General features: G+C 34.5%; 1 protein-coding gene across 3 annotated transcripts in view; it reads left to right on the top strand.

The window, feature by feature from the left end:
* The window catches only part of LOC140443456 (puromycin-sensitive aminopeptidase-like), a 50387-nt gene that overhangs the window by 15229 nt on the left and 7917 nt on the right, over positions 1-27241 (top strand). For all 3 annotated transcript variants that reach the window (XM_072534727.1, XM_072534729.1, XM_072534730.1), the window contains exons 4-8: positions 2784-2987; positions 9614-9898; positions 13296-13849; positions 18624-18930; positions 19511-19697. In XM_072534727.1, coding sequence (XP_072390828.1) covers positions 2784-2987; positions 9614-9898; positions 13296-13849; positions 18624-18930; positions 19511-19697 — 1537 coding nt within the window. The remainder of the gene's footprint in view (positions 1-2783; positions 2988-9613; positions 9899-13295; positions 13850-18623; positions 18931-19510; positions 19698-27241) is intronic.

Below are 27241 nucleotides of genomic sequence, written 5' to 3'. Positions count from 1 at the left end.
TCGCTAATCAATAAAAAACTAGTAAAAGAATTAAATTTGGACAGATTTGTGTATAAGATTCCTAGGGTTGATTTAGTGGGTGCAAACAATAAAAATTTGACGACAGTAAACGAAGGCTTGGGAGTACAGATAAGAGTGGGAAACAAATTCCATAATATGAAATGTGTGGTGATTGAAGATTTAAATCATGATATGATAGCGGGAATTGATGAATTGAGGAAAAATGATATCACCATAAATTTTTCGGAAAATAAACTGGAAATCAGAGCAGAACCAGACAACACAGGAGAAGAAAAGCAAACAGATAGGAAAACAAATTCTGGAAGGATCAATGCACAGGAAAAACGCAAAGAAATCGATATGACTGTAGAGGATAAACCGAAAGTACAAGAACAAGATCTAACAGAAAAGAAAAAGAGAAGGAAGAAAAAGAAGAAGAGTTCGAAAAGAAAGCAGGAAAATAAGATGGAGACCAGAGAAAAACAGGAAATAGAAGGTACAGAAGAATTGTTGGCAACCGACGATAAAACAGAATGGAAGCAGGAAGAAAAAGAAGGTATCATCAGAGAAATGAAAGGAATAGAAACATGGTGCTCGGAATACCAAAGGGAATTAGAGGATAAAAAGAAAACAGAAGAAAAAATGGCACTGATGGACGAGAATCCAGAATTTTGTGAAGAAGTATTATGGACAGTGAACACATGTGAACAAAAGGAGGATGAAAGAAAAATAAATTGTGGAGAAAACATGGGAAAGAAAATAGAGAAGATTTTAGGAAACCATGGAGATCTTGTTAATGAAGTAAACCGAGTGGCTAAAAATTATGAACTTTCTTTTAAGGGAAAATACTTGGAAAAATTTAAAACGAAAATGTATCCAATCCCGTATAAAGACAGGCAATATACGGGGTATTTTAACATTCACGACATTTATCAGTATCATAAGTAGATTTTAATAACATAGTGAAATAATTTGATCCTAGAAAACTTTTGTCATTTTTAAAATTTAACAAAGAGTTTTCGGCAGATCAAATGGCGGGGATTTGTTATGATATGTAAAATCGAGAAAAATATTGGTTTGTTTAAAAATATTTCAAAGTTCAAAAACATTAAAATAATTCAGATAAGTAGGATAATATCCAACAAACATTTCGGAGAAGGAAAGTTATTAAATTCTTGGATTACCTGTACTAAACAAAATGTAAGCTTTGCATAAATTATTTCTTTGTTATACTTGAGTGACCCGCATAATTTTAAGTGAAATCCAAAGACAATTGAAATACATTAATGCAGTGATTAAAGACAATAGAAGGGATTATAGAAAGAGGTTTTTGTTAGTTTTTAAGAATTATAGAAAAATATTATTTGTAAATAAGTTTTAGGAAATTTATAATTATAGGTAAAAATTTGTTTGTTATCGAAATGAAAAAATGGGGGAATTGTGACGAGTTTTGATTGGCGGAGATTGAAAAAGGTGGGATAAGTATGTAGGAAAAAGTTTAGCGAGATTGAGGAGAGAGAAGAGAGAATCAGTTGGTTTCCAAGTCTGTAAGACGAACAGTGATTGTTCTCTGGCGGTTCCTGAAATGTAGCAAGCAGTAGTGTTGAATGTTAGTGAGTTTTTGTGGAGTTAGTGTATCTGACAGAAGCTGAAGCAGCAAAATATTGTAAGTCATATTTCTCCACTTATATTCCAAGAGTCACTGTTCAGGCCAACGAGAGATTCAGTTTATCGTAAAGAGAAGATATTCCAAGAGTCATTTTTCACTCGGGCCAACGAGAGATTCAGTTTATCGAGAGGAGAAAGGCTATCATAATTTGAATGATTTGTGCTTTTGAAGGAGATCATTAAGGACGATATACTTGCAACAATTTGTGTAAGATTGCTGATTACATAGGGAGCGGTTGAGAGGAGATAATATAGTCTACAAGGAACAAGGATTTGGACCACTCATCATCAGAGAGAGATATTTTTGTTTCTGCAGTTTTTTTCTTTTATTGATAACACAATTTTTACACGTAATTTAGAAAGGATATAAATATTTTGATTAGGAGAGTTAGAATAGTTTGGGATTTTGAGATTTCAGTTAATATTGTTTGTACCATTAATTTTGATTGTTCACGTACGGAGAACAAAATTTTGAGAATCCTTATATGAGATTTGTTTATTGAAAACTTTTGAGTGTGAATTATTTCATTATTTTTATTTCAATATATAGTGTTAGATCGTATGTGTTTTTTATTATTCCGGTATTCTTTGGACCTTACCTTTCACATGTAATAGCATAGATATTGAAGCACGAATTTAACCCTGAGATAAAAGAATTAAAAATTGTGATAGAGTCATAATCATATCATTTAAATAATTTTAATTAATCAAAAAAATTAATTAGCTAATTATTGCTTGGCGCACCAAGACTTTAAATATCACAATAGTATATATATATATATATATATATATATATATATATATATATATATATATATATATATATATATGTATATATATACATATATATATATATATATATATATATATATATATATATATATATATATATATATAAGAAATAGGTCCTAGTATTTAACCATATTTACTTTCGTTTGTGAAACTGATTGACTTTTGAGTTAAAATGTTTGTCGAAACTGAGCTACTTTGGTCCATAAACTTTTGTAAAAGTAGATGCTTTGATCTATGGTTTGAATTTCTGAGACTCTACTCACAGCTGGTAGTAAAGCTTTTTGAACTATACTCATTAATATTGATGTAGATTTATGTTTTAGAAGTAAACATGTAGATGAAAAAGGAACCGAGTTTTATTCTGCTGTTTCCCACTTCGCTCCAACAGATGCAAGGCGTTCTTTTCCTTGTTGGGATGAGCCTGCTATTAAGGCTACATTTGATGTCAGTTTGACAGTACCAAAACATCTCATGGCACTTTCTAATATGTCTATTTTAACTTCAAAGAATCAAGGAGAGTTAATTAAGTAAGTAATTATTTATTAAAATATTCATACATTCAACGTATATTTTTTATGATTAATGAAATAATTAAAGAGTGCGGTGTTACCATTCTTCTCTATGTATATACGAGTAGGTGATGTCCTTATAAACAAAAATAAAGAAGATATATTAAGTAAAAATTAAAATGTGAATCATATGTGAAGTAGATTCGAAATATGCAAACTGGTTTTGGGATTTTGTCCGATAAGTGAAATACTCGAATTCCATTTACAGTTACATCTCTGTCAGATACGAGATGCCTCGTATTTAAAAGACTTCAGTTTAAATTAAATAGCTTTATTGTATGTTATCTAATGCGGCAGAAATAGAGTAGGTATTATTTTGAACAACGAACGGAAGGAACATCTTGTAAGGGTAACCAGAAGAAGTAAGATGCTCGAGATGCCTGTAGACGAAAAGTGTATTAGTGAAGGTGATTTGAATGGACATATTGGTAGAGAAAGAGCGGGAATAGAAGGAGTTCATGGAGGTTTGGGGATGGGAGTAAGAAATGATGAAGGACATAGTGTGATTGAATTTGCAGTGGTGTGGGATTTGGCTGTCATTAATACATGCTTTATGAACACTCAAGACCAGTATGTTACCTACAGTAGCGGAGAAAGTGAAAGTCAGATAGATTTTGTGCTGTGTAGAAGAATTCACCTAAAAGAAGTTACCAACTGTAAAGTGATAAAGGGTGAGTGTGTAGCTAGTCGATACCGACCGGTGATAGTGGATACGGAGATAAAGGTGAGACGGAAAGGAAAGCAAGTATTACACCAGAAAGTAAAGTGGTGGAAGTTAAAGGATAAGGATTTGGCAATAGTATTTAAGAGTAGAGTGCAGGAAGAGCTTGCGGAAAAAGATACGGTAAATGACTGGTGGGAAACCAACACTAAAGTTGTGGTGCCAGTAGGAGAGCAAGTGCTAGGAAAAACATCTGGTAAAGGACCTCATAGAGACAAAGAAACTTGGTGGTCGAACGATGAAGTGTAACAGAGGGTTAGAGAGAAGAAAGAAGTATGATAGATACTGCTAAGAAAAGATCGTCGGCACAGCTGTATGAAGAGTTGGAAATACCCGAGCGATGAAAAAGTTATACAACATTGCTAAATCAAGGGACAAGTCATCAAAGAACTTGACCCACGTCCGGCAGAGGCAGATTAAGATTGCGGATGGAAGAGTGTTAAGAACCGAACGTGGTTAAAATAAAGCAAAGATGATACGAGTACTTTAGAAAGTTGCTAAATGAAGGACAACAGAGGAGAGACAGATGATGCGGTATTCCAAATGAGAATGTAATACCGGGGATAGCGCGAGATGAAATTGTCGAGGCGTTAATAATGGTAAAGCATTAGGACCTGATGAAATAGCTGTGGAGGTTTGGAAGGCTCTAGGAGAGGAAGGGGTTGATATTTTGTGGCAAATGATAGTAGGATTTATGAGGAAGAAAGGATGTCCAATGCATGGAAAGAAAATGTGAATGTATCATTGAATAAAGATAAAGGGGACAATTCAGGACTGTAAGAACCATAGAAGGATAAAGTTAATGTCGCACGCAATGAAAATTTGGGAGAGAATTGTAGAGTGAAGGTTAGAGACGAGCGAAGAAAAGTTTGGGTTTATGCCAAGAAGGAGGACAACGGATGCCTTGTTTCCTTTGAGACAATTAATAGAGAAATACAGCGAGAAGAAAAGAGAGCTACATTTCATATTTATAGATCTTGAGAAGGCGTATGACACAGTTCCTAGACAAGAGCTATGGAGATGTATAGGAGAGAAATGGGTTCCTGACAAGTACGTGAGGCTCGTGAAAGATATGTATGGGGGAGTGTACACCAAAGTAAGGACTGCTGTCGGATTACCGAAAGTTTTCCAGTGACGGTTGGTTTGCATCAAGGCTCTTCACTGAATCCTTACTTGTTTAATGTTGTTATGGGTAAACTTACAGAAAAAGTAAGGGAGGGGACTCCTTGGTCAATGCTCTTTGCTGATGATATGTTAGTGTGTGATAGATGACGTGTTAGTATAGGAGAGCAAAGACATTTTGGAGTGTTAGAGAAGTTGAAGAGGAAGGATTTAAGGTTAGCAGGTTGAAATCGGAGTATATATGGTTGGGAGGGAACACTACAACGAGAAATTGTCTGCAGGATACAGGCTGGTTATTTTAACTGGAAGCGAATGAACGGGGTACCTTGTGATCGAAAAGTGCTGAAAGGAAAGATATACAAGAGTGTCGTGAGACCTGCATGGGTGTACGGAGGTGAAGTGTAGCCTGTAAAGAAGATTTTGAGAGCTTCTGAAGAAGGTAGCTGAAATGAAAATGTTACGGTGGATGTTGGGTAAAACTAGAAGGAGCAGGTTCAGAAAAGACTTGATTAGGGACAGAGCCGGGAGGACTACAGTCTCAAAAAAGATTCAAGAACAATGACTATAATGGTTTGGTCATTCGTAGTCAACCGTAGAGATGTAGTCTTTACTAGTCAGACGTAGACGAAAACTGTAGAGATGAAAACTATGTGGAACGAAAGATAGAGCTGTTAGAAGTTGGTTGAAGAAGATTGTGTGTTATCTTATATTGTCGTTCGATCTATTTATCAGTACGCGTGAGGTTAATCATAATCGTGAAGTATTTTTTGTAGATTCTGTAGAGTTTTTATATAAAAACTTGTTTGTTATACATTTTCTTGTAATTTTTTAAAATAACCTCTTTTTGAAAACTATTTCCGGAGTGGAAATCGAAACGTCAAACGTTATTTAAAACATGTAATTTTAATTACAATTAATTATGGCTTAACCCCATATAAACACCCTATTTAACTTAGACATATCACAAGAAAACAGTTTCAGAACATTTTTAAGATTACTAGTGTTTTTGTCAACTAGTCAACCAGGACTATTTTTTTCCTGTCTTGCATTTTTGGTGTATAAATATATATTATTTGTATGGATGTGTTTATAATTCAATTATGATTAATTTTTATTTAGAAAGTTTGTTTCTCTCTGCCATTGGTAATTTGGTTTGCAATTTCACCTTACTTCAGTTGGTTTTAATATCAAATCGGACAAAAAGGTGAAACGGACTATATATAAAATAATGTATGCGCACCAAAATTAACGCATAATTTTAAAATTATAATTATAGCCGATAAAGCTTTATTATATACCGGTATATTTTAAAAATTGGTCGGTACAACTGCAAAAATATCATTTTTTACAAGTAAATTGAAAACGTGATAGCAGTTCTTCCTTTTAGTTTCAATTTATTTTGCTTTGAAGTTTAAATATGTTTTACTAAATCTTCAAAGAAGTTTTTTAAGTTTACGAGCCCTAACACCTATATAATGAGTAGTTTTATAACTATATAAAACTAAAATACATGTATAATTCAGATAGATGTCAGTTTATTTTTTTCTAATAATGGTTTTTAATGTAATACTATGTAATTATTTAAGTACTAATAATATAGGATCAATCATCAACACAAAACAAAATATACTTTCTCTGACAGAACAAATGAATAATAAAATTTTTTTATTCTGTTGGCAACTAAATATTGGATCATAGAACGAATATTTATTTCTAAAGCAGAGTAGCATCCTCTTAGACTTAACGACCGCTCTAATTCGGTTGGGCATTGACTCGATTAAGGACTGCACTGTTCAGGGGTAAATATATTCCAAATCTACTCTATTTTGGCTTTAAGTTTGGGTAATCTCCGTTGTGGGTTGTTCCTTATTGTCTGTTTCATTTTATGCCATACTGTTTCGATGACATTTAGGTCAGGACGTTTATATTGTGGTTTCTAAACCAGTTTTTGAAGTTATACTTCTATACGCGCGCTCCACGTTGGAAATTTGTATGGGAGTGAATCTGCGAAATCATTACATATGTAAGATAATGAGTAAGAGAAAGACAGAAGATATATTTTCTCTCTCTTCCTCTCTCGAATATAAAAATGTTCCTTTTGTATATATAATTTAATATTATATATATATATATATATATATATATATATATATATATATATATATATATATATTATATAAAGATATATATATATATATATATATATACATATAATATTATACATATAATAAAATATTTATTAATATTATTATTTATATGATATGTTTTGTATTATTTATTAAATGTTCATAATTATATTAGTCTTTTGTATTTCAAAATAATAATAAAATCACTGTATGATCCAGAACTTTCAATTTTGAAATATATTTGTGTCATGTCCTCGGTAGTATAGTAGTCAGTATTCCCGCCTGTCACGCGGGAGACCGGGGTTCGATTCCCAGTCAGGGAGGACTTTTTTATTAATATTATTACATTATTGTCATTTTTAAATACTTATGGATATTGCATTTTAATTTGTATTGTATTATTATATGGAATTATGTTGCACTGTATTGTAGTGTATTTTTTTTATGTATATTATTGTCATTTTTAAATACTTATGAATATTGCAGTTTGATTTGTATTGTATTATTATATTAATAACAAAATAAACAATGAATTTTACTGCAGAGTATGTGTAAAAAAAATTTTTGCATTCAACTCCTTTCATACATATATGAAAATAAAAATATACATTTTCATCAAAATATTGATTCAATCCTTCATTGTTAGTAAGTTGTTATTAATTCTGTTTCTCTTTCTGCTATGTCTTACCTATAGAATTACATATGTAATGATTGTGCAGATTGACTCCCAAATAAATTTGTAACGGCGAATGCGTGTATAGTAGTGTAACTTCCACCGGCAGTCCCACTGGACTGCCACACCTGTTTTTAATTTTTGTGGTTCTGGCCGTATGAAACTAGGCTTCGTCCTCCTGTAAAATATAGTTCTCAGCAACATTTAATTTTACAATGCTTGAAGTACTGGTTTGAAGTATTTGTTTATATTTCACAGCATTTACGGTACCGTCAATAAATTTGAAACATCCTATCATAAAAATTCTCGGGACCAATCTTCTACCGACCAAGAGAGTTTAGATTTTGCCCACATAAGCCTGGCATGCTTTTGTTTTTCTGTTGACAGTGGCTTTTCCTTTATCTATAAAAAAATATAATTTTTTAAACTACGAGAAGACTTGCTGATAATGACCTGCGCTCTGGAAGAGCACCCACTGGCATAGTATTAACCAGAAATCATAGAAGGCAAAGATTGCATTTTGCGTGTGAACATATTGTTTAAAATAATGAAGATTGGAGAAGGTAGTATGAACATTAGGAGGATGTGATTTATTTGATGATATTCAGTATACTTTTAAATTATAATTCTATGTGTTTTTATTAAAAATTTAAAAGGTATGTTGTACATGTATTGTAATTTGTTACTACCAAACAAATTTTGTAGTCCATTGGTCTCAGTAAATGAGAGCCGAGAAGAATCTTTTAGTTTCCAATACCGGTTTGTTAAGTCTTCTTTCACAATATCAGTTAATGTGTTGATCATGTTTGAATCCCGGGATTTTAGTTGTAACAAATAATCATGTTAGTATTGCCAATGATCTACCAATCGATTTTCTTGAGTGCTATCTTATATGTAACCCCAACGAGTGTGATGACAATTAAAATCGCCACATATAACATCATCCTGCAGTAGCGAAAAAAGTTTAGTCCAGTCATTTTTTGTATTTATATATTTACTTGTATTTTGGGAGGTTTGTAATTACAGACAAATTTTAAGGTCATTGATATACACTTGTTTTACGCTCTCGTTTCCATTGCGTAGGTCACAATCGGTCTTACGCATGTCTTATAGATTTTTATTTTACTTGTGGTGCTCATATATTGATTTCTCCAAAATATGTCTCTAAGTGGACAATAAAACAGTCTGAAATCAAAAAATTAAACTCCTTTGAGATGTGGTGCTACAGGAGAATCCACAGAATATCGTGGACTAAAAAAGTAACTAATATAGAGGTGTTACAAAGAATGAAGAAAGAATGTGAAGTCATAAAAACTGTTAAAATTAGAAAGATTCAATATCTGGGTCATATAATGAGGGGAGAGAAGTACCTATTACTTAGATTAATTATGCAAGGGAAGAGAATGCCAGGACGACTCAAAATATCCTGGCTAAGAAATTTGAGAGAGTGGTTCGGTTGCAGCTCATTAGAATTATTCAGAAGCGCAGCCAATAAAATTAAAATAGCGATGATGATTTCCAACCTCCGATAGGAGAAGGAACCTGAAGAAGAGACCATGGCATGGTATCCTCGCCTAGAGCATAGCACTGACAGTGAACGCTTGCATTTAAAATAATGCATTTATTTTACGTGGCGATGATAATATAATACCATCCTATGGTCCGATCGAGGGTCGGCGCCTCGTTATGAACGCACTCTAAGATATCCTGATCACTTAATGTATAATTTGTTTGTTGGATAGATATATGAACATTTATAAAGATAGGTTTATGGATGATAATATTATATTGTTTGGCATAATTATTTTTCTTGAATTATAATTTAGACTTGTAGTTTCCTTTGTTATTGTATATCTATGGTGAACTTAAAATACTGCCGTTATTTTATGATAATGTGAACTTTGGCAGACTTTTGCTATATATAATTTTTCTATATTTTAAGGTACACTTTTCATACGTCACCGAAAATGTCTACATATTTAGTAGCATACGCTGTGGGTGAATTCGATTTCGTGGAGAAAATATCTTCAGATGGAGTGTTAATAAGAGTATACACACCATTAGGTAAGAAGGAACAGGGAAAATTTGCCTTAGATGTTGCAACAAAGGTGTTGCCTTACTGTAAGCAATATTTTAATATCGCTTACCCTCTACCAAAATTGGACTTAATTGCTGTGGGCAGCTTAGGATATAGTGCAATGGAAAATTGGGGCCTTATTACTTATAGGTAAGTAAGAATATGGTGTAGAATTATTTTTAAATATAATATAAGACATCTCCCATTAATTATTATAAACCACTATACGAATATATTCTCTCCCAATATTATATTTTATGTTACGTCCTTTACCATTCAATTTGACAGCAGAAATTAACGTTCTAATTAAAAATATGATCAGTTTATTTTCTGTACTATCAAACATAAACTTATAAATGTAACTGAACTAAGGCACGTGTTCATAGTTTTAGTTATAATATTGAAAATCACCGACGGGAGCTTTTTGTAAAATTATATTGAATACGATAATTTGGCAAGTAATAGTTCATTTGAATGCTCTTTAACAGTCAAGAAGAAACTTCAAAGAGATACGTCAAAACGATATGTAGGGTAAAATAGATTAGGGTAAAGCTATCGTATTTGGTCCAAATGCAAGCAAGCAAGCATTTTAATTCAACCCAGCCTGTGAGACTTGTACACCCCTTAAAAATGGCACTCGGGTATTACAATTCATTGTGGCGAGAAGGATTAACTCTTGTACTCAGGAGTCACTCCACAGTGCCCCAATGCTCCAGACCATCCATTTCCTCCCTATAGCACTCTGATGCACTATCAGCAAAGTGCTTGTCGTGTGGAAGTCCTGGGTCTCCAACACGATATCCTATCCCGATCAAAGCAGGTTAGCGTAAGGCGCTCTTTTCCTGCTATCTCTGGTCTCTTCATCGAATCTGAAATTGCTTGCTTGTGTCCAAGTCTCCGCTCCGGGCTCGCCCAGTAAGGCGACTCGGCGCTTGGCGCTCGGATTTAGGGTTTTTTTATTTGTAGTTTTGTAATTTTTTTTGGTGGCCGAAGCCGTTTTTTAAGTTTTTTGTAATTTTTTTGAGAGATGTCTGAAAAGTAATATCATTAGTTATTATAAAAATTGCCAGTGCTATGTGCTGGGTTGTCTTCTGTTGATAGAGCTACGATTTTCTAGACTTTATATGTTTGTGCTTCCATCGATGGAACGCATCATATCTTATTATCTCTCAAAGTATCGTCCTTGGGTGGTTCTCTAGCTCAGCAAAGTTTGTTCTGGCTTTTTCTTCCATCGTGTCTGTCACCCTTACTTGTTTTAGTTCACTGAACAGGAAACGTTCAGAAACGTATCGGGATATATTTGCCGCTGTTCTGAGGCTGTTATTATGTGCTGCTTGTATCTTGTTTATGTTTGATTTACTTATGTGTCCCCATGCGAGAGATGCATATGTTATTATTGAAAGTATGATGCTGTTTATCGGTCTTATTTTCGTTTTTAGTCTTAATTTGCTTTTTCGACCTATGAGTCCTCTTATTACTGCTCTGGCTGTGGTTGTTTTTTGTATGGTTTGGTCCACATGTTGCGTGAAGTCCTTGTCCTAGTCCTAGTCCTTGATCCATTGTGACTCCTAGATATTTTGCTTCTCTTTTCCATTCGACGGGATTGTTTTGTACTGTAAGCTGTTCGTCTGGGGTTTCTCTTCTCTTTTTAAACATGACTGCTTGAGTTTTTTCTGAGTTGATGGCTATTTTCCATTGGATACTCCATTCGTCAATGTTATCCAATGCTGTCTGTAAGTTGTTTACAGCTTCATCAATGTTTCTGTGTTTAGCCGCAATTGCTGTGTCATCTACATAAAGACTAAGAAGTGTTCCTGGTGTTCTTGGAAAATCGGTACTGTATATTATATACAGTAGAGGTGACAGGGCTGCTCCCTGTGGCACTCCGAAGCTCCGTACTCGGACAGGACTTGTCCTATCCGAACCCTAAACCTCTGGCCGCCCAAGTACGATGAGATTAGTCCTGTCATGGCTCCACTGTATCCATAACTTCTAATTTTGTAAGTCAGTCCTTCATGCCAGACTCTGTCGAAGGCTTTGCTTACGTCCAGGAAGGCTGCTCCTGTATACTCGTTGTCGTTGAATCCAGCTGTTATGTACACTGTTAGTCTGAGTACTTGTAGTTCGCTGGAGTGTTCTGCTCGGAATCCAAACTTATCTTCTGGGACTATTCCTAACCTGTCTGCTTCTGATTGGAGTCTGCCTAGTATGATTCGTTCTACAATTTTGCTGAATGCTGGAATTAAGCTTATCGGCCTGTAGTTTTGCGGAAACGTTTGGTTTTTTCCTGGCTTTGAAATCATAATAACGTGGGTTTCCTTCCATCGGTTTGGGAAGAGCCTGTATCTGAGTATCGCAAAGTAGTAGACCAAACAGAACTTTAAAATTTAAATCGGAATAGTACGTTGGTGTAAAGCTCTCTATGGAACGCATTATGGTGTTAGTAGCCGCTAACATAACATGTTCATTGAAGAGAAAATTGTTAGTGATAGGGAAGTCGCAAAACCCATGTTGCTTCAAAAACATCAAAAATCTACCCGCTATCTACAAAGCAAACAAGAGTGCGTGGATGACTTCGGAAATTTTTGAAAAAGCGATAAGAAAATGGGATGTCGAGCTTAATGGGAAAAAATTCTTCTGCTTGTAGACAATTGAACAAAACGTTGAACTTTGAATCCTTCTAACAAACACAACGAGTGTCCTTCAGCCCATGACCAAAGTGTCATCAATAGTTTGAAAAGCCATTACAGGTGAAGACTTTTGATGCAATTGGTTGAGAACAATGGCGATCTCAAACTTAATATTCTTGACGTCATCCTAATGATTAGTAAATCCTTAGACGAGGTGACGAGAAATACGATAAAACATTCCTTCAAACACGCAGGGTGGCTGAAAGGTCAAGGATTGACTGAGGATGAAGGTAACCTGGCGTTAGGTATTTGGGTCAGACAGTTTGAACTTCCTATCACATACGGACCGGAAGAGCTAAAAGATTTCGAAGAAGTTGATGAAAATATAGCTACAACGAGCACATCCTACAAGTAGTTCCTGTAGAAGTAGAAGAAGAAAACAGTGACCCAGAATTAGAAGACCCAGAGCCAGAACCAGCTCCAACCTCTGAGCAGGCATTGAATGCGGCAAAAGTACTTCATCGGTTTAGCAAGTACAAGTATATACAGTGTTAATTCATTTAGAATCAGTTTAGAATTAGTTTTGATCCATTTTTTAAATTACAATAGGTTATTTAGTACAGTATTATTATTATTACAGCAGCGATTTTTGTCTTTCTCTGTATAACGATATCTCCTTATAACGATGAAAATTCCCGGTCCTTGCATATCGTTATAGAGAGAGAGAGAACTGTAACAAAAATATCATATACACTTTTATTTTTTTAATTAGTTACTTTTTGTTAAAAACTTCATTCTTATTGAGTACATAATTTTTTAATAAATACCGGTTTAATTTATTATTTTTGTTACATAATAACTTTATATTCATTTTAATGCAAATATTCTTGTTGAAAATATTGATGATTTACTTTTAGAGAAAATCGTGTATTAATTGATCCTCAAAACTCATCAAACTCAAACAAGCAGGGAGTGGCGCTTGTAGTTGCTCATGAATTAGCTCATCAGTGGTTTGGGAATTTAGTGACTATGAAGTGGTGGACCGATTTATGGTTAAATGAAGGATATGCAACTTTTATGCAATTTCTTAATACTTCGGCTTTATTTCCCGAATATGATGTATGGTCGCAGTTTGTGAATACAACATTCTTGGGTGCCTTAGAATTGGACAGTCTTAACAGTTCACATCCCATTGAAGTAACGGTAAACGATCCTTCAGAAGTAAATGAAATTTTTGATGCCATTACATATAACAAAGGAGCTTCGGTCATCAGGATGTTGGTTCACTTTTTAGGAAATGATACATTCAAGGAAGGTATGAGTTTATATCTTAACAGATATAAATATGGTAATACTACTACCGAGGATTTATGGAAAGCTCTGGAAGAGGCGAGTAAACAACCCGTTTCAGATATTATGTCGACTTGGACGAAACAGATGGGATTTCCGTTAATTAAGGTAGACACCGTACGTAAGTTATTATTTTTTTTTGTTTTGTTGTGTTTTGTTTCATTTTTACATAAATTTTTGTTTAGTTCTCGCAGGTGTTGTCTATTAATTTATAAATCTTGATGGTCTAAATACTGAGATAATATCCAAAGACCTTAGTTGATATAGCAAAATACTATTATTCGTTCTCATATTTGCAAGCAGTCTTTTCCTTATTCTTCGGGCTACCCATGCTATATTTCTCTATAAGGGTCCAGCATTCCGATGCATGAGTGAAAACTGTTAGAAGAACCATACTTCTTACGTGTTATTTTTATGTCCGATAGTTAATTCATGGCTTTTCCAAATATTTATTAATTTTGCCATAGAGCATTTTGTCATTGCTGAACGGCGCTTTATTTCTTGAATGCAACTCCCTTTTGTTAGTTATTAAAGAGTCCAGATACACAAATTTGTCTACAACTGTGATAGTTCTTAATACCTTTAAGATAATTTTGATTGTTTCTCTGTCAATTATCCTTGTTTTGTCGCTGTTTATTTGAATACCCATTCATAAGAACTAGTTCAGCTTCAGAGCTAGCTAGAATGGTTCTATTATTTGCATATCTCAGATTGCAGCTCTTCTTCCCGTTGATAATGACATAACCATTCCAGTCTTCAGTCGCTTTCCGCATTATCCATTCACCATATATGTTGAATAAAATTAGGTTTAGCATGCAGCCTTGTCTCGTGCTCTTAGTGACCATGAAAATTTCAGTTAGTTCCTTATTAACTCTCACCCTATAGGAAGGATTTTATCGTCTCTAGAATTATGTGTAAAAGTATCTTGCTGCAGTCCTTAATGAGAGCAATTGTGCGATTGTTGCTACAAAAATCTTTCGCTCCCTATTTGTGTATGCGAATATATAGTGATTTAGTCCAATATTCAGGCCATTTAACCCTCTCCCACACTCTTTAACAAAATTGGTGTATTATATCCACTCCAATGTCATCTGGGGCTCAAATCATTTTAATATGTATATTATCAGTACCAGCGGGTTTATAAATTTTTTGCCTCGCTGTTTTAACTTCACTTTTTAGTACGTCAGGTTCTGTCTTCTGGTATCCTCTTGTTGTGGTGGGGCGTAAGTGCTTTTCTCCATCATCGATCTTCCACAATATTCTTTTCGCCTGTTAAATATATCCTTTAGAATTGAGTAGAGTAGATTCTTCAGTGCAACTTACTAGTCGTTGAGATTATTTATAAAAGCATTGACACTCAACATTAATAACACACATATAAAATATACAATAATGGTCAAAATACATTCTAAAATTTTTAAAATTTAGGTAAAGATAGTAAAACTTAGTTTATGGCATCTTTTACTGGTGTGTTTTAACTCTGACACATAGAGAACAGAAAGTAAAAATCCTATGATTAAAAAGTAATTAGGTGTACTTAATATTATATTTCTTTTTAAGAAATACTAGAGGCCCATATTGGGTGATTTTACTTTTTAATTTTTAAACCTGTCTTAATGGTATGCAACATGCTATGCATACAAGTATAATTTATGTACAGGTAAGTATTTATTTTATTTTGGATGTTTTTCCAGTAAGTAACAATAAATGTTGCTCAGTTTATCTATGTCAGAATTTTTATTGATGCAAGATGTACTAGATTTTATGGAACACATTTCCAATAAAACGTATTAAAGTTGAAACATTAATTTAATTTCGAGGATTCCTGTATTTTGGCAAAGGAAAAGAACCATTCAAAACGAAGTCTTTGAGAGAAATGTTCGTTTAATTTATTTAATCTTGAGTTCCTTCATGAATTTCAGGTTAAAACTGATTGGCGCCCATAATGTTTTACAGTTTAGCTGTATTCCGTGTTTGTTGTTTTCCTTGTCAAACTGTTATATTTTGTTATCCTTTACTTGATCTGCAATTTTTTTATCATCTATATCCTTACGTACCCCCCAATGAAGCTCCCAAACTGAGCAACGTGGTCTTCGTTAACTATTGGTGAACGAGAAGCTTTTTATTATCAACTTTTGTCAGCTTTTCGCCACAATATTGGCAGTAGAAAAGTCTGGTTGGTGTTTACAGAAAATTATGTAAATAAGATTATCGAATAGTCAAAAATATGAGTAGAAAATGCAATATGTGTCAGAGATACAAAAGTCGAAATTTTAAAAATCAAAACGTGACAAAAAGTGTGGCTGAGCGATCTGACCGTTACGACACAATGTAATAAGCACATTCTTGTCACGGTCGGCATTTTCTCGAAATCCGCGCGTTTATACAGTTGTAGGACTACGAAAGACGTTAAAATTCTGCGAAAAATTGATGATTTCATTGAGACAGTGGGAACACCTAATAACATTCTTTTGGATAACACCACATATTTTAGTAATGAACGTTTTAAAGGAGAACTGCGAAAAAGAGGAATTGACACGAAATTTGTCGGCATTCGACATCCTCAAAGTAATATTTCTGAAAGGGTTATCCAAGAAGTGACAACATTTCTTAACATTGCAACAGATGGACAGCACAAGCGATGGGACAGGAAACTGACAGACATTGAAAATTATTTAAATTAGATACCAAACACGGTCACAAAAGAAACTCCTATTTATATCATGAGATGAATAATGCCTAAAAGGCCAAGGGAGGCTCCGGAACCGCGGGAATATCAACAGATTATAGAAACGGTTCAAAGACGGCTACGTCGAAGCAGTGACAAATATTTGCAGAGACAGGAAAGAATTAGAAAACGAATACCATTGACATTTCAGGTCGGGGAAAAGGTAATGATGAGAGCTTTATAGATGTCCAATCTCACGAATAACCTATGTGGCAAACTTGTGCTGGTTTTTTAAGGTCCCTATATACTTCAAACAAAAAATGGGGTGAACAGTTATGTGTTATAACGTATCGAGACAAGAAAGGTTCGTGGAATTTTGAATATCCAGGACAACTACAAATATTAATTGTTTTAAACTGTTAATTGTTTTAAAAGTATTGTTATGTTTTTATTATTCTAATTTATTGTTTTTATTTATTATTAAAGGTTCTACACTTATAACACTTATAAGTTTATTTAAAGTCTTTATTTGGACAATATAACTAATTTATCTTACACTTAATAATTATATAATTTATCTACATTGATTATAATACGTGCGTTACATTTTAAAACTCGACGCGATGTTCAAAAACTAACTAACTATTTACAACAAAATTCCTCTTTAAATATAAAATTCCGTTATTCGAGAATTGCCTCGATTTCCCATCGGAGAGCCCAGAAGGTCGCTCAGACTGGTTTTATTCGGCCTGCTTCTGGAAATTACAAGTCGCGGGTGACTCATCAGAATTCAGGTAGACAGGTCTTTCAACTGAGCGCCGAAATAACTAGAATAGAAAAGATATTAGTAATAAATATGTTTACAGCTTTGAGTCATATGACACGTCATTATTTATCGTAACAGTATTTTAATTTTGTTGCAAATAAAGTCATTTACATATCTAGGATAATGAGCAAATTAAATGGAATATTTAAAATTGTTAGCCCATGCAACAAAATTTGTTGCATGGGCTAAAATGTTCATCAAATGGCGGGAGTTGTCATGATTCTGAAATGCTATGAATGTCTCAATGCATTGGAAAGAAAAATTTTGCAGAAAAAACCAAAATTTTTTTTCTGTATAACTAGTTAAATTAGTTTTAAAGTGTAATTTAGTGATTATTTTATTAGTAGAAAAAAACGACAATGTTTTGTGTAGAGTCAGTTAATAACCTTCTTTGTGCAGGTTTCAGGAAGTAATCGTATTTTTGTCGACGGGAAAGTAGGAAAGACAATGGATGTTCTTCGAACAATTTAGGAATGTTGAGACCGATTGTAAAGAAAAGAACATAATGGTTTTTCGATAATTTCGTAGAAGACATCTGTTTAGTTTAAATAGTAACTAGTGTAAGCAACTTTCTAATTTTCACGAAAATTTGGTTGGAAGACTGGGGGTCTGGATATTATGACGAAGAGAGGAAATTTGAAGAAGCGAATTGGCTAGGAATTATTGTAGGAGGTGAGAAGTAAAGAGATAAAAAGAGGGAAACATGAGAAAAAAGCCATCTTAGGATGAATTTTTTAAGAGTTGATTCGTCAGTGGGTAGCAGTGTATTTGTAAGAAAGTTCAAATATGTAGTTGAAAAAGAAAAAAGTTTATTAGTGGAAATGTTGTTGTATGTGTCCAGAGATATATTTTAAAGATTATATTGGAGCTAAAACTGCAAGTTAATTGTTTTCCTTATTTGACGTGGTTTCTAGAATCATAATATGATCCTGATTTTTAGCTGAAGGAGACGAACGATTGCGAGTTTGATTTCGGTATATTTGGGGACAAATTTTGGAAGAAAACTTTTTTATTGGGCCAGGAATGGACTGTTTTTTTTTTATATTGAGAAATTGGTTTTTATTTGCATGTAGAAAAAACTTTTTTACATGAAAAACCAGAGTTTTCGATTTCTTTACAAAATCATTTTTCCGTCTAAAAGCAAAATTTGTTAAAACAAGGAAATCATTGCCAATAGTTATAGCTTATTTTTTTATAAAATAAATTATTATTATTATTTAAAGGATAGGAGTGTTGGCATAATGACGTAATCGACGATTTTTTAAATACAAACCGAGGTCACTTGACACCTCTTTTGAAAGGTCTTCATGAGCGTTAACAGTTTATTCTGAAAATTTAAAATTAGTGTAGTAATAAATTTGAAATTCTTGGACAGCTATTAATTCTTTTATTAATTTTTAGATGAAACCGGTGACTTTATAGTAAAACTGTCCCAAGAGAAGTTTATGTCAACAATTCGTAAATCTCCCGAAGAATTCAAATGGATGGTTCCAATATCTATCTCATCCAGCCGAAATCCTAATGGTGAGGTGACTAAGTTACTTCTTAATACAAAGTCCACTGAAATTTTAGTTCCTGGGGTTAAGGAAACAGATTGGATAAAAATTAATCCTGGTGTTATTGGTTTCTTTAGAACTCAATATTCAGAAGAAATGTTAAAAAAATTTGTAAACGATATCAAAAATCGAACTATGCCACCTTTAGACAGGTATGTAATATGACTTGTAACATGATTAATAAACTTTGACAAAAGTACTTGGCGGAGTCCTACCAAAAAGGTTAATACCAAAATATGTTGAAACTCAGTATTAAATTTCTCTCTGAAATTTCAAACCTTGTATTAAAACTCACACAGTCAGTAAAATAAATAGTGGTAAATAGCTAAAAGAGCTGCATTGTCAGCATTAATTACAATCATAACAATAAATATGTTGCAGTTTTGTTTACCACTGATCAGTTCCTGAAGTGTTATTCAATTATGTAGATATTACTGTAGACTAAAAAAAACGCAAATTATGGAGAAGTTCGTGAAATGGCGTATTTTTGCCTCGATTCAGAGGACATTCAGTGGCTTATCTGTAGGTATCAGTATTATATGTTATTCCGAGAGAGTTTCGCTATCCACGAATGGATTAACCATACCCGCTAAAATGGGTCATTTTATAATTTGCCCCAGGAAAGTTCACCATAATTTTCGTTTGCTCTGTGTTAGTTTTGATGCCGACTGCAGTTTGGTTTATGCTTATTTTGAATATAAACTCTTCAGTGATTCTTTTTTTTTTTTTTAGGTTGGGCTTACTCGAAGATATGTTCGCATTAGTTAAAGCAGGGTATACGGACACAGTATCGCTTTTAAAGTTTTTAAAAGTGTATGAAAACGAATCGGACTCAAATGTTTGGATGACTATTATTAATATACTCTCGAAACTGGAAACTTTGATACAATATACGGATAGCAGTGAATTCTTCAGAAAGGTACGTGAATTCGGTTTTACGTTTAACAAGTTTTTTAATTAGTCTTCACCGCTATATCTAATTGTTGGCAAAATATACCTTAGTGTTTTGTGGTCTAAAAAAATATAAAATTTTAATTCACGTATTTTAAATTCCATTCCGTATATAGTCTACGTATTATAAATCTTCGAAGAAAAACACTTGCCGTTGTTTTTAAAATGCGTCTTATAAAACATTTTTCTATTGGTCAGATCTAATCATATGATTAGCCGGGATTCAGCTTAATTCAGATGGGGAAGGAACATCGTTCTCGAAAAAAGCGTCATTTTATTCTGGCTACGGAGTGCTATTTGTGTCCATCATGTAAGCTATTTTAATTTTTCTAATTCGAGCCGCAAGGTTCTATCTCGTGCCGTACTGCTTATCAATACAATAGGTTGATCCGATACACCGGAGTATTCTTAGTGTAAGCCGCATATATTTGAATTTTATACTATTACGTTAACCTTCGTCTTCCCACGTCGGTAAAATTACGTGGAGTTCCATGTGGGTTCCATTTGTACCCCAGAGAAAAAAATGCGTATATTTAATTTTTATTATATGAAAATGAAATAAAATCTTAAATTAACACATTTTTATTACATCAAAGGGTATATTGAACAAAAAAATAATTTTCATCATTTAATTAAATTAACTGTAGGAATAAAAAATAAATCTTAGGACCCAAAACTAGTCTGAAGTTTCTTGGCATCGGGTGCAAATTACTTCCTTGATATGGTGTTCTGCACATACAAAATGTTTGCACTGCTTACAAATTTGCCTTAATTTACGATCTTTATTTCGACTACATAAGTAGCAATGTCCACTTGAAGATCGTTCACAGGCTGCTTCCATTTGCATATTCACCAGCGCCAACTTTGGAACGACATCTTGCATGTACTGCTTCAACGTCTTACTCAATCGTACTCCCTCATTATATTGCCTGGTAATATTTTCTTTTACTAAAGCTTCTAGATTTAGTAAAAAATTACGTCTATCATCTTTTTCTCTAGATGAATCCGGGTACTTGATACACCATAAGATGTAAGCGTTCAGGCCAGAAATATCCAATATTTGGCCAAACACTGCCATTGGCCATCGGTTGTATATCCCACGAGCAGAGTATTGCTTTACCATCTTATCTGTGGTATCTATTTCGTTCGATGTTCTGTTCTTAGAGTTGCGAGTAGACATGAGCGTAGTAATTTGCAAAGCCTCCGATACTACAGATGACACAGATTCCCACTCGGGGTACGAATGTACCCCAAGCCGATCATAATTTATTTGTTTTTAATTTGAAACATCGTTACTGATTTTATGACTAGGATATTATTTGCAATACCCTAATGGACACAAAATAAAATTAGACAAACGAAACAGGCGCTAATTTCAAAAATATTACAAAAAATGTGTATCTGCGGTACAGCTGTACCCCACCCGGGAAGACGAAGGTTAAACTTTTTGTGTTCTTGCTGGAGTTTGCATCATCAATCCACTAGGCCACTGGCAGTGAAGTGAGTGTGCTTCGCCCACCTGACCCACGTGACTATCAGACCGACCTACATTGAGTTCATTATCGCTTCGCTATCGAGTCGATGCAACTCAAAAGAAGATTTGGGAATTAGTAGACAAAAAAAGGCACTTTGAGGCTGGCTTCGCCAGAAACAAGACCACTTATGAGGGTTTCTTTTATGGGGTTCTCGCAGTGCGAACCCCGCTTTAAGTCACCGGAGTAAAATTAGTTGGCTCTTTTAAGCTCTAGAATTTATAACCAGTGTAACACCAATAATAACATATGCATCAGAAACAAGACTGCCACAACCCAAAGACTATTAAAAACGGCAGAAATGAGAGTACTGAGAAGAATTACAGAATATACGCTGAGAGATCGAAAGAGGAGAGAAGACTTAAGAAGAAAATGTAACGTAGAGTGTATAAACCAATGGACACTAAACAGAAAAAAGGAGTGGAATGCTCACATAAGCAGAATGAGGGGATATCTGCGTGGTCTAAATAGCAAGAGATACATCACCAATCAGTAGAAGTATCGGACGAACGCGCAAAAGATAGAGTGACAACCTTCCATGGAGGTATGAAATTACCAATGAACAAGCAGAGTTGCTGATAAAGAGGACGAAGAAGAAGCTCTAGACTAATTGATAAGTATATCATTTTGGACCGAAGTCGCTATTATTTGACACAATTCGGTATGTTCCTTGGCTATTTAGTGCGCCCAAGAAAATTCGGCTATGGAAGCTGTGTTGAATCTATTTCAAAAATAATACCATAACGATGTGATCCACCATACATTGTTTACACATCCACCTTTTTTTGTTATTTTTGGTGAATGGAACCTAAAACCAATAGACATCTACTACAGTAAGTTATAACTTTTCCAATTTTATTTCATCTGACAACAGCGCCGGCAGATAGTGCAGGGGCGCGAGTTTGTTGTTGTTGTGAGTTGTTCAGTACTAAGTCAAATTAAACCTATGTCATTTATTAAATTTGAATAGTGTGTTTTTTTCAATATAGTGTTCAAATAATCTAACACGCATTTTTTATTCTTGTCAATACTTAGTGTTTATTATTTTTTTTTTTTTTCTTGTTTATATTTGTGTAGAACAATTTTTTTTACTTTTTCTTTAATATGAATTTACATGATATATATATATATATATATATATATATATATATATATATATATATATATATATATATATTGGACTACTTTTTCTTACTATATATATATATATATATATATATATATATATGTAAATTAAACTCAACAGTCTTCCGGGTTGAACCGCGTCGGTTATCATTGCGCCGAGCTTTCGACATTCTCTTCGATGTCTTCTTCAGGACTTCCGAGGTCTGAATCTCCCGAGCCCTTAGACACTAATCAATGCGGTACTGGTGCTGGGAATAGAGGAAGGGTCATTTATACCGTCGATGGTGACGTGGCTTGGGTGGAGGTTGGCGTGGGGGCTAGCGTGGGGACTGGCACGGGAGTTGGCTCTAACATTTCTAACAGTAGTATTTTGATTGACGGGTGGAACGGACGGTATTTTCTTTATTGAGACAATTTGGCCTTTTTCCAATTTCTATCGTTTTTCGGATAATTCTTGGCTTATAGAAGCGGTTGGGGGCTATGGTTCTGGTGTTTTCAAAATCAATTTTGTGACCTGTATGAAGATCGTGTTGACCTAGAGCTGAAATTGAGTCGGATTTGCGAACAGAAATGGAATGTTCATAAATCCTATTTTGGATTCTACGGTTTGTTTGGAGTAGTTCAAGTAACATACAAGGAGACGAAGGTCCAGAAATAACGGAAGAAGAAGTAATGTACGCACTAAAAAGAATGAAAAATGGTAAAGCCCCAGATCCAGATGAAATACCAACCGAAATCCTTAAACTAATAGAAAAAGACTCGATTCACATTTTAGTTAAACTTTTCAATAGCATTTATACATCAGGAAAAATACCACAAGAATGGCTTTTATCCACCTTTGTTACTATACCAAAAAAGATAAATGCCAAACAATGCAGTGATTACCGTACAATCAGTCTGATTAGCCATGTACTGAAAATATTTCTGAAAATTATACACTCTAGAGTACACAGAAAACTGGAAATGGACATCAATAATACCCAGTTTGGATTCCGAAATGGACTTGGAACAAGAGAGGCGTTGTTTGCACTGAACGTTATGTCTCAAAGTTGTCTTGACATAAATCAAGATGTATTCATGTGTTTCATAGATTACAACAAGGCCTTTGATAAAGTGCGGCATGATCACCTAATCAGACTCCTGACAGAAAAGAATTTAGATAAACGAGACATCCGACTAATAGCAAATATGTACTACAATCAGAAAGCAGTAGTGAGAGTAGAGAATAATACCACTGAAGAAATTGAAATAAAGCGAGGTGTGAGACAAGGGTGTATACTGTCACCAACCCTGTTTAATCTCTATTCCGAAGACGTAATGAATAGAACACTCTCTGAGCAATCCGTAGGTATTAAAATAAATGGTGTTAGATTAAACAATCTGAGATTTGCCGACGACACCGTTCTGATCGCAGAAACACTTGAAGATCTACAGACATTGGTGAATAAGATAGCAGACTGCAGCGAAGAATATGGACTATCTTTGAACATAAAGAAAACTAAATTTATGGTAATATCGAAATCAACACAAAATGTCCAAAATTTATATTTACACAATGAAATTATCGATCGAGTTAGCAAATACAAATATTTAGGCACTTTTATAAATGAAGACAACGATAGCTCAGCAGAAATCAAAATAAGAATAGAAAAAGCCAGATCCATATTCACTAAAATGAAGAGAGTGTTCTGCGGAAGAGATTTGAGCCTTGAAATGAAACTTCGCCTAATGAGATGTTACGTACTTTCTGTGCTGTTCTACGGAATGGAGTCATGGACGTTGAAAAAGATTGATACCAAAAAATTAGAGGCATTTGAACTGTGGATGTATCGCAGAATCCTGAGAATATCATGGACCGAGAGAGTCACAAATGTCGAGGTCTTGAGAAGAATGAATAAAGAAAAGGAAGTCATATTTACGATCAAAAAACGAAAACTGCAATACTTGGGACACATTACAAGAGGCGAAAGATATGAACTGCTTCGAATAATTATGCAAGGGAAAATAGCAGGAAAAAGGTCCATAGGAAGAAGACGAAACTCCTGGCTAAAGAATCTACGGGAATGGTATAGCTGTAGCAGCAACGAATTGTTTCGGTCAGCAGTTTCGAAAATACGTATAGCCCTGATGATCGCCAACTTTCGGAACGAAGATGGCACTTGAAGAAGGTTTGTTTGGTCTATATAGGATCGGAGGCAGTCTGCACAAGGAATTTCATACGCTCCGTATTGTTAATTTGGAATGTTGTCTTTGATAGATCGGAAGAGATGTAAGTTTTTGTTGAGGGTAAATATTGTACCGTTACTCCCTGCTGCAGTCTATATTGCAAGGTAAAGTCAAAGGTAAGCGAGGACCCGGTAGAAGGAGAATATCATGGCTGCGGAATTTAAGAACATGGTTTAAGAAAACCTCAACGGAGCTGTTTCGAGCCGCAGCGAGCAAGGTCATGATTGCCAATATGATTTCCAACATCCGAAACGGATAGGAACCAGAAGAAGAAGAAAATATTGTCTTTATTCCTCTTGATTTAAGAATTTTGTCGATTTGATGTAAGGAATTAAAGCTTTCATATGATGAGGGTCTGAGTCTTTGGGTTTAGATTGAGTGCGTGAAAGGCGTATTGATCTGGAGACAAGCGTATCAATGACTGAATTAATTTGTGAAGAGGGATGATGAGAGTTAGCATGCAAGTAACGATTGGTATGGGTGGGTTTTCGGTAAACAGAGTGATGAAAACCTTGGGATTGGTTTTTCTTTATGAACGTCGAGAAACGGTAGGGATGAATCAGTTTCCACCTCTATCGTAAACTGTATACTAGGATGTATACCATTGAGATGGGTTTGAAAAGACACCAAAGCATCCCTGCCATCGGGCTAAATGACGAATGTATCGTCAACATATCGTAGCCAATATGTAGGTTTGAGCATTGATGTGGATAGTGCTCGAGTCTCGAAGTCTTCTATAGAAATATTGGCAATTACTGGAGATAGTGGGGAACCCATTGGGGCACTATTTATTTGTCTGTAGAATTGATTTTGGAAGGTAAAATAAGTGTTGGACATACAATGTTTAATGGGAGATAAGTGATCTTGCTGGATACTGTATTTAGTTTTCAGAATATTTAGAGCGTCTATAAGAATGTTTGTAAAAAGTGAAAAGATGTCAAAACTTACTAGAATGTCTGACAATGGGACGTAGAGGAATATCGGGTTTGTAAATTTTGGGTAGGCCATATATTCGAGGCTCGGGAGATTGAGACCTCGGAAGCCCAGAAGAAGACATTGAAGAGGATGTCGAAAGCTCGACCCAATAATAACCGACGCGGTTCAATCCGGAAGAATGTTGAGTTTAATTTCTGTAATAGTATTAATCTTAACTCTAGGTTTAATTGAACTTACCGCGGAAACATTTTATTCGCGTCTACCGGAAGAAACTTTACCAGTTCACTAAACTATATAGCAAACTGCTGATACGTAAGAACGTCTTCTTTGTGATTTAACATTCCTTAAAGTCTGTCGAGTCCATAAATTCATTTAAAAATTCCTAAAACTCAAATATCATATTTCTTCTTCTTCTTCTATCTCCCAAATTCTTAGAAAGACCAGTTTTGCCCTTCTCCGTGAAGCGATTCATTCCACTAGACGAAAACTAGATGTCACATGTATCAGTATTTTTAATATCTGGTCATCTATTCATTCTTTCAATGTATGTACATCGTATCTTATTGGACAGTTTCGACCATATCAACACACAGACAGTTCTAAACACTTTCGAATTTAATACTGCAACTCAGAAACGCAAATTAGCGCATCTAATTGCCGAACAAATTTCAGAAACAACAACCTTGAAACCCACTACAGTGGTTTATAACTTTTCTGGTACTCCTATTTCGACGATTACCATACAAGCTTTAGCAAAAGGTTTCAATTACTCTGTTACCCTAAGTCACATTCCAATTAAGACAATCATCTGTCAAACTGAAAAAACCGTCTCGCAGTTTACCTTCCGAAGATGCTGAAATGACTAGACAAGACATCGCTAGAGTTCTTAGAAACTCAAGGCCTCCTACTCGCCAATCTGAGAAGAAAGCCCTGAAAGAACTTCAGTCAAATCCAAATCTAGTCATTCTTCCCGCCGATAAAGGCAATGCCACCGTCATCCTAAACACTTCTTATATTAACAAACTCTCAAATCTCATTAATACTCCCGACTAGACCAATTCCTAATAATCCAACAAGCTATCCGGAGAAAACAACAAAAGCCATTATCAATAAAACAGTCGACAATAAACCAGTTGACATAAAACAGTCTCTAATTCCTCGTGAAAAGTCTTCCAGAACACCTCGAATATATGCCTTACCCAAAATTTATAAACCCGATATTCCTCTACGTCTTATTGTCAGTGCATACAACTGCCCTAAACAACCATTGGCTAAGTACTTGGCCAAAACTCTACAACCTCTCGCCGAAAATGCTTCATCCTTCGTTAAAAATTCTTTTCATTTCATCGAACTTCTTAAACAATACCTTATCTCACCGTCAGACATTCTAGTAAGTTTTGTTATCTTTTCACTCTTTATAAACACTCCTATACAGTGTAGGTAAAAGTTTATGGTCGGTATTGACCTTACGTGAGATGGAGTGAGAAACACATGTTTAAAAAGAGAGGTATATTAGATCCGCCCTTTAAATATCGCCGAAAATACATGAGTGGAAATAATAGAAAAGGGGAAATTCAACGTTGCCAAGCTTATTGGTTTTATTTGACCTGTTGTCTTTTTAGCATTTGAACAATGTTCTAAGATAACAAGATTTGGGCGAAATGGATTTAAATGGCAGCTTACTGTTTTTTTA

Source organism: Diabrotica undecimpunctata, chromosome 6 (genome assembly GCF_040954645.1).
Source record: "Diabrotica undecimpunctata isolate CICGRU chromosome 6, icDiaUnde3, whole genome shotgun sequence".
Classification (NCBI taxonomy): Eukaryota; Metazoa; Arthropoda; class Insecta; order Coleoptera; family Chrysomelidae; genus Diabrotica; species Diabrotica undecimpunctata.
The sequence above is the reverse complement of the archived record's forward strand: the minus strand, read 5'-3'. Positions and strand labels throughout refer to the sequence as shown.